The 9,372-nt window shown below is 33.4% G+C and overlaps 1 protein-coding gene across 1 annotated transcript; it reads left to right on the top strand.

Moving 5' to 3' along the window:
- The first annotated feature begins 2,210 nt into the window (after positions 1-2,210).
- LOC139861473 (high affinity nitrate transporter 2.5) lies at positions 2,211-7,694 on the top strand. Its single transcript, XM_071849865.1, has 3 exons — positions 2,211-3,131; positions 3,565-3,942; positions 7,142-7,694. Exons 1-3 carry the CDS (start codon positions 2,365-2,367, stop codon positions 7,512-7,514), a joined length of 1,518 nt encoding a protein of 505 aa, XP_071705966.1. The 5' UTR covers positions 2,211-2,364; the 3' UTR covers positions 7,515-7,694.
- Positions 7,695-9,372: the final 1,678 nt, after the last annotated feature.

Raw genomic sequence — 9,372 nt, 5'->3', positions numbered from 1 at the left:
CTTGCCAAATTTTGGAACCAAGTGAGGATAAGGCCCGAGAAGTTTTGCCATGGTGTACGTCAGATACATTCGAAAGTGAACAATTACCAAGGTTCCACCACTTGTGAACACGATCCCAAACGTCAAAGGATAGTTTACACTTGAATAAAATATGCTCAACCGACTCGACATCATCGTCACAAATGGGGTAACGGACACTATGTAGGTCAATGCCCCGTTTGTCAAGCTCAATCCGAGTTGGGATTCTATTTAGTAGTCCTCTCCACACAAAGATTTCAACTTTTTTAGGGATGAGATTGTTCCTTAAGGTTTTTTCCAAGGGTATAGAATTGTTACCCAATATGTTCTCATCAAGAAGAGTAGAAAGCTTTTTTACCGTAAATGCTCCATCATTTGATAGTGTCCACTTCCATGTCGCACTTCTTCTAGAAACTAAAGTCACAAGACCGCAATAAAGATTCAATTTCCCGCAGCTAGTCCAATGTCCTACCTGTTGGTGATCGCACCCATGACCATTGAAAATTAACCACCTGTCCCGAATTAGTTTCACGCGCTTGTTGTCTTTCTGTCCCGATGTTTCTGCCTGACCCGAGCGATGGGGCTGCTAAAATCGAGCCCACTGAAATCGAGTTTCCGGATTTCTTGACTTTGAATAAATAACATTTGAACATTGTTTGAAAGAATAAATTTTCGAATGTCTTGTCATTCCGATCCAACCCAAATCGTTGGTACTAAATACGTTACAAGTACGAAGACAAAAGTGATGAACAATGTTTTGAGAAACAAGGTGGGAAGTTATGTTTCAAAAACAAGAAGGATATTCCCAAATACTTGCAAAGGATGTGAAAATCAATGGAAGTTATCAGTCAACGGGTATTCAACCTCAAAATATTTGTTCAACAATTTGTTGGTCATATACTGTACGTCTTCCGCATTTGATATTCTCCATCATCTATGAAAACTGTGATCATGCATTAATCTTTAAATGTTCATAGGTCATCATAAATTTATGGATTTTTCTAAGTGTAGCCCTTAGGGCTATACTTAAGAAATAAAATTATGCTTCGATGATAGTACATTAAGGTAGTAGTGAGGTGGTTATCAAAAGTTAGTGGGCGGTTAAAAGCAATGTACAATTCAAAGTTGCATGTCCTAATTTATTAAGTATAGCCCTAAGAGCTACATTTAGAAAAAATAATAATATTTCACCTGGTGAGGCAGTTACTAGTTGATAAGATAATGAATGTTTGTCAATTTATTTATTTTTAACGTTTGTGGTCACAATATTTAATTCATTAATTGTGCAATTGGTCATCTCACTAACGACGTTACGAAAATCCCAGTAATTATGCTTTTCCAAAAAAAAAAAAAATTCCCAATAATTATTAACATGTACGTGCTTAACAGGGTATTTTGGTGTTGAATTTTCCTAAAAGGTTTTCTGATAGTTGTTTGTGACGGATTAACTATGTAATTAATGATATTAAGGTGACAATCCATGTCAAAAAATGAAATGGAAAACGTACAATGTATGTATATATATTCACCAATATCGACGATAAGTACGTATTTTGTTGTCATTTTTTAATTATAAATTAAATATATAAATTGGCGATGAGATGTAGTCCACAATGTTTTCCGGAAAGACTTGGTCAACATTTGACTATGAAAGTCGTCAGTTCCACCACTCGTCGGATAAGTGTCAATAGCCTCGTCGCAAACGTTTCCACGACGAAGTACACTTGACGATATATAACATACGATAAATTGTTGCACTTTTTAAAAAGTCGTTAAATTTCAACGTCCAGATATCATCGATAAGTATCGACTAAGAAATCCATATATTTTAAGTAAATGGTCGAAATTGAGTACATGAATTTGGTCATTTTCGGTTAAAAGAGAATTGAATAACATCTCGTTAATTACAATGTCATGAACATAAGAATTCAAAATGTATTCATATTATGCTTCACGAACAACACTTGTACCATCAAGACTTTTGAGTTAATTGACATAATTCCTGGAGTACTTAATTTCCCACATGTGAGAGTGACCACATATACATACAAGTCCAATATGACAAATTTTACCCTACAATTAATTTTCACCATTCTCAAAAGCCATTAACCATTTTCCGATTCTCAATTCATTTCGTACTTAAACCCTAATCACCCTCTCTGCCGAATTCCACACACAACTAACAACCACCTCAAAACAAAAACACCATATCTTTTGTTTTCTTCCCACAACAATATTTTCCATTTCAAACAAAAAGAGCATATCTTTGTAACTTATATAACTCCTTTCATTTTAACCCTTCATTTTGTATAAGTGCAATATACCACTCTTCACTTTTAGCCTAAAATGGAAGCGTCTAACGGTTCCAACACCGATGTTCGGAAATTCGCACTCCCGGTCGACTCAGAACACAAAGCAACCGAATTTCGTTTATTCTCAATCGCGACACCGCACATGCGCGCATTCCACTTGTCATGGATCTCGTTTTTCTCATGTTTTGTATCAACTTTCGCCGCTCCCCCACTTCTACCTATAATTCGTGATAATCTTGATCTAACCGCCACTGACATAGGCAATGCAGGAATTGCTGCAGTGTCAGGGGCGGTTTTTGCCCGTGTGGCAATGGGGACCGCATGTGATCTATTCGGTCCCCGTTTAGCCTCTTCCTCACTTATCCTCTTAACAGCCCCCGCAGTTTATCTAAGTTCCATAATAAATTCGCCATCCGGATTTTTAATGGTCCGTTTCTTTACCGGATTTTCGTTAGCCACTTTTGTCTCAACTCAATTTTGGATGAGTTCCATGTTTTCTTCGGGTGTCGTTGGAACTGCAAACGGGCTGTCCGGCGGGTGGGGTAACCTCGGTGGAGGTGCGACACAGCTGATCATGCCACTTGTGTACTCGTTAATAAACACAAGTATCGGTTCGACTAAGTTTACTGCTTGGCGAATCGCGTTTTTTATTCCGGCATTGTTTCAAACATTTTGTGCGTTTGCTGTTTTTTTCTTGGGACAAGATTTGCCAGATGGAAATTATGTTAGACTTGAAAAATCTGGTGATAAACATAAAGATAGCTTCTCACAAGTATTCTATCATGCCATCACAAATTACAGGTTTGACTGAATCTTATGAAATTAATTTAATAAATACAATTAATACTACTTTATTTACGTAAAGTCAACAACGTCAATTTCTGGTTGTTGGTAATTAATTCTGCTACCCATGTGATTGGTTGGGTTTATTTACATATGTTTATCTATGAATATAAATTGGTTTTAAAAAATATATATTTAAAAATATAAATATGTTTTAAAAATATCTATTTGTACATAATTTGATGATGCGAAATTTTTCATACATTAAATTGGAACTTATAATTTTATGATTAGAGAGCACTTCGATGACGCTATGCAAGTGTCCTTTCATCTTTTTTATTATAATTTTAACTCATGTACATACCTCTAATTGAACTCTATCCCTACTCACTATCGATAAGCATTTATAATTGAATTTATTTTAATTTTCTTGATCCGTCGCTGATTACAGAGGATGGATATTGGCGTTGACTTACGGGTACTGTTTCGGGGTAGAGTTGACCATCGACAATATCATCGCACAATATTTCTACGATAGATTTAACGTGAACTTACATACTGCGGGGATAATTGCTGCGAGTTTCGGGTTAGCGAATTTGTTCTCGAGGCCTGGGGGTGGGATGTTATCGGATTTGGTAGCCAAAAGGTACGGAATGAGGGGAAGATTATGGACATTGTGGGTTGTGCAAATGATTGGTGGTTTGTTGTGTTTGTTATTAGGGAAGATTGGATCATTAAGTGGTTCGATTGCAGTTATGCTTGTGTTTTCTGTTTTTGTTCAAGCTGCTTGTGGACTTACGTTTGGTGTTGTTCCATTTGTTTCTCGAAGGTATGTTGAACATATTATTATTATTCGTATAAAATGTTTACATTTCGTGTTGATTTTAGGTTAAGCAAATTTCTTGATTGATAAAGTAATATCTACACTAGCTTTTTACTTTTTTGGATATATAAAGAGGGTTTAAGTAGAATTATTTTTGTGAGAGAACTTAAATAATTAATATAGACTCACATATATCACACTATAGACTATAGACTACACTTACACAAATATAGTTTTCTCAAGTTTCTATAAAAATAATTCTGGATATTTCACTAGTTGCTTGTTATTTAATATAAGTAAGATAAGATGGAAAAAATATCGTTAGATGACGATGAAGTCAAAGTGATTATTTTGATTTTTTTGTCTGTATCTTTTGACATGCCGAACGAATTAGCTATTTGAAAGATACTTGTTATTAATATACTTTAATTTAGTTTAATAGTATTATTTAATTAATTCGAAATAAAAATATACGGAGTAAAGTTTGTGAAAATAAAGATTCTTATCCTCTCCTACGCCATAATATATTTATCTTTATTTACATATTTATATAATTTCAATATATTTTGTGTTAAAAATTAGAAAAGTTGATGTTGATTCTAGTTAATTGTTGTTAACTTGTGTCATTTGAACACTAGTTACTACTCCGTACTAGTTAGTATTCCCCAATTATCAAGTATTAATTATACTTCGTAATAACAATGTTTTGAAACAACATCACGATTTAACACTTGTTTCCAGTTTTACGTATGTAATATTGATGTTTTTATTTTTTGATATCGTATTATAATTATCTATTTTTAAATTATTAATATGTTTTTATTATTTATTATTCACCACTGGTCCACTACAACTATTATACTTTTTATATAAATTGTACGAGTATATGTAATATGTAATTATTTTTTTGAACAATTAATATTTAAGCTAAGTTGACTGCGACTGATCACTTTAATGGCAAAATTGAATAAAGGTAAAGAATCTCGCTTACTTAGAATATTCTTCAATGAATAAGTCAACAATTTAATATTGTGCACATGACATACAAGATCCCTAATACGAATTTGCTTGTTACACGTTACACAATAAAGTCTACAAAAACATCCCAATATCGACCCTACCTTTTTAATTTTTTGATGAACTTTTTACGCTTTACAGACTTTTTGTTCACATTCATGCACACCTTCTTAGTACACATTTATTTGGATGGTCACATTAAGAATAAGAATGGCAGAACTTAGGGGGTATTTGGATGATATATTTTGAGAGTTTATAACAGCTTATAAAGTAGAGTTTAAAAAAGAAAGTGTGACTAAAGAGTGCGCATAATGCGCAATCCATCTGTACAAGGTCTCGCGTTCGGGTTGCTTAATTACCAGAGATTTTACCTTCTATAGGCGTGTCAATGTGCTTGTTCATAGGAGGGTGTCCTTGCTTATTAATTTTTTTTAAATTTTCTAATCAAGTTAAAATAAGGTCCTAGCTTTTGATATGTTAGATTATATAACTTCTTTTTAAATAATTATTTAATGGAGTATATATTATGTTGTCCCTTTTAGTCAATTTACAATTATAAGTTTTATTTTCAGCTATTTTACTACACACTTATGAAAAAAATTATAAGCTTCAGCGTCTAGCTTAGCATAAAAAATAAGCTTCATCTTCAAGCTTAAAAAATAAGCTCCAGCTATCAGCTTCAGATATCAACTTCAACTCCAACTACCAACTCCAGCTAATTTTATCCAAACACACATACTCTAATACTCCGTTCATTCTAATTTTAATATTTTACACACAAAAGACACATAATTTAAAAATTGTTATTATACATTTTGTTTATTTTACAAATTTTACCTTAACATTTTAACTATATTTTTATTTTACATGAATAAAGTAAACGCATAAAAGAACTTTACCTTGTTATTTTTATCTACTTATGAAAATAAGCTATTTATTTGATAGAGTTCGAAAAGAAAAATGAACTATCAAATTGGGACAGAATATAACATAATAATGTATACTATGATACTATAATGTAAGGTACATAATATAAATATATAATATTAATATTAATATCAACATAATAATATATAATTAATTAATTAATATAAATATTATGGAGTATATTTGTTCGTACCTAATAATGGGTTCGGTACTCCCGTCTTTTATTTTAGGGCATGGGTGTTTAATAATTGATTTTAAATTGTTTAAATTAAATATCCAATCAAAATCAAATCGAAATTAACAAACTGAATATGTAAATGGTTTTCAGATCGAGCAATACCGAAACTGATTTTAAGTTTGATTTTTCGGTTCGGTTTTTGGTTTTGAAAATTCCGGATTTAGCTAACCGAAAATCGAATATCAAAACGAAATCAATTTGTATAATATTAAGACAATATAATAAGTTATATATATTATTATTGTATAAATGTACGAGGCAAGATATGAGTAGATATGTTAACATTTCAAGTCAAATTGTGTATACTCAGATTTGAAATCCTATTTGAATATTTAATTTAATATTTTTCCTAAGTTCTTTCACTCCACATTATTGAAACTCCAACAATTTCAAGTCAATTTTCACGTTCAAGTCAATATATGTGTATGTATGTTGAATCAACAATATATTTGTACAACTTTTTCAACATTTTTCTATTGAAAAAGTATACATTATAAATAAATAGAGATACTATAGTTTTTTTCTTATTTATTGATTCTGTTAAGTTTCTTAATATAATATGTATTGTATTGTGCGGTTAAAAAAATATATGTATAGTATTATAATATTCTATTACGAGTATGAATTATAATATTCAATAGACATTATATTTTGTAAAGTTGTATATATGTTCCATTATGTATATTAATTTTGGATGATGCTTTACAAAATTAATACTTTAATGTTTGTTCATCTCGTGAGAAAAAGTAATAACACAAAAATCGATTTGGAAGTCGAATTCGGTTTTAACCGAAACCGGAACGAATTAAAATTCGGTTTTCGGTTTGGGTTTTGGTTTCAGTTATAAAATCTGAATTCGGTTTCGAGTTCGGTTCGTTTTTTTGGTTTTGATTTTTAAAGTTTTAAAACCGAAAAACCCGAACCGAATAAATCAAAAAATTGAAAACCGAAACGATGGACACATCTATTTTAGGAGAAAAACACTACTCCGTATAAAACTGAAGTGATTGAAATTTTTTTCAGGTCATTAGGAGTGATATCTGGGATGACTGGTGGTGGAGGAAATGTAGGGGCTGTTTTAACACAAGTGATATTCTTCAGGGGGTCAAGATACTCGACAGAAGAAGGTTTAACTTTGATGGGAGTCATGATCATGTGTTGTTCACTTGCAATCCTTTTTATTTACTTCCCACAATGGGGTGGTTTATTTTGTGGGCCTAAGAAAGGATGCACAGAAGAAGATTATTATCTATCTGAATGGTCTACAGAAGAAAAAGAAAAAGGATTTCATAAAATGAGTTTGAAATTTTCAGAAAATAGTAGAAGAGAAAGAGGTCAAAAAGGTGCGTCTGCTCCAATTCTATCTGATAAAGAAACCCCTCCAACTATTGTATAATTTCATTTTACTCCCCTTCTAATTTCAAGTTTGATCATGTATCTTAAGAATGATGTTTATATTTTGTGTGTGTTTATATTGGGAGCTTGATGATTAGTTGAGTTAGTTAATGGAGTAAATTTGTATATTGTTGTGGGTCAAAGTGTTGACTTGTGTTGGAAGCATGATGTGTATAAAACCTCCCCTTTTTCTAAATTACATGCAAGTGCACTTTCACATTGTTCTTGTTTAATGGTTTTTGCAAATGTTAAATAAAAACCAATGTTGTTACATTCAAAATATATCTACTTTTTCTTTTTTTTTTTTTTTTTTGAAAAACAGCCTATGTATTAAAAAGACACACAAGTACAGCAGCAGCTCAATTGAGCATACAGTTTACAACCATGATACACACAAATAATACAAACACAAGATGCTAAGGTAGCATCAAAAGACATATACAAGACTCACAACGATAAACTATTCGGATCATGAAATCAACAATGCCAATCGATATTTTTGTCTCTACACCTCTTCGCGACCCATTCGTAACTCTTAACTTAAATCTCATTTAATGCAACCGGGATGGTCTATCTCTTCTTTTTAAATATCATTTGGTTACGGTTCTTCCAAACTATATACGCACACGTCCATGTCATAGCTTGCCAAATCTTTTTACCCACTTCCGAATTTGAATGTGCCACGAAACCATTAAGAAGTTCAACATAATTGATATCCGTAATGTTATAATGTAAAGAGTGTTTATTATTGAGTGCTCACAATGTACATAATAATCAACATTATATAGGCTAATACCCTAATCAAATGCTAATGGGCTAAGCCCAACAAATAAATACATGGACTAATAAATATGGGCTAACATCCCCCCGCAGTTTGAGCGGGAGTACTCCGAACGCTCAAACTGGATCTGAACTCATCAAAAAGTGCAAACGGCAGACCCTTTGTGAAGATGTCGGCAAACTGGTATCTGGAGGGAACATGTAAGACCTGAACCTGTCCCTGAGCAACTAGATCGCGAACAAAGTGAATATCAATCTCAATGTGCTTGGTTCGCTGATGTTGAACCGGATTAGTAGAAAAATACACGGAGCTGACATTATCACAGTAGACCAACGTAGCCAAAATAAGTGGACAATGAAGCTCGCTCAAAAGATTACGTATCCAACAGGTCTCAGCAACGGCATTGGCAACTCCTCGATATTCCGCCTCTGCACTAGTACGAGAGGGTGTGGGTTGCCGCTTAGAAGACCATGACAGAAGGTTGTTACCGAGAAAAACACAATAGCCTGAGGTAGACCGTCTGGTGGAAGGACAACCCGCCCAGTCAGCGTCAGAATAGGCGACCAGTGCGGTCGGAGGAGATGCATATAGCTGTAGGCCAAGGTCAGTGGTACCCTGAATGTAACGAATGATCCGCCTAAGAGCGTGCATGTGTGGCTCTCGAGGGTCATGCATGAAAAGACAGATCTGCTGAACAACATAAGAAATGTCTGGCCGAGTAAATGTAAGATACTGTAGTGCTCCTGCAAGGCTGCGATAGAGAGTCGGGTCCTTAACAGGGGGACCATGACTAGTAAGTTTGGCATTCGGTTCGACCGGGGTCCGGCAGGGTTTACATGAGGGCATACCAGCCCGCTCAATGATCTCGGTGGCGTACTGTTTCTGGGAGAGGAACATCCCAGACGCAGTACGAGTAGCATGAATGCAAGGAAGTAGTTCAGCGGGCCCAAATCAATAATGCCAAGGTTTTTGTGTAACTTCTAGAGTTTATGTGTAGTATATATATATATATATATATATATATATATATATATATATATATATATATATATATATATATATATATATATATATATAT

Source organism: Rutidosis leptorrhynchoides, chromosome 8 (genome assembly GCF_046630445.1).
Source record: "Rutidosis leptorrhynchoides isolate AG116_Rl617_1_P2 chromosome 8, CSIRO_AGI_Rlap_v1, whole genome shotgun sequence".
In the NCBI taxonomy this organism is placed as follows: domain Eukaryota; kingdom Viridiplantae; phylum Streptophyta; class Magnoliopsida; order Asterales; family Asteraceae; genus Rutidosis; species Rutidosis leptorrhynchoides.
The sequence above is the reverse complement of the archived record's forward strand: the minus strand, read 5'-3'. Positions and strand labels throughout refer to the sequence as shown.

What these genes read in the sequence shown, in the direction of transcription:
- LOC139861473 (XM_071849865.1), top strand. Translation starts at nt 2,365, where the DNA reads ATGGAAGCGTCTAACGGTTCCAACACCGATGTTCGGAAATTCGCACTC. An exon ending in CATGCCATCACAAATTACAG is followed by an intron (nt 3,132 to 3,564) that starts GTTTGACTGAAT and finishes CGCTGATTACAG; the next exon opens with AGGATGGATATTGGCGTTGA. An exon ending in GTTCCATTTGTTTCTCGAAG is followed by an intron (nt 3,943 to 7,141) that starts GTATGTTGAACA and finishes AATTTTTTTCAG; the next exon opens with GTCATTAGGAGTGATATCTG.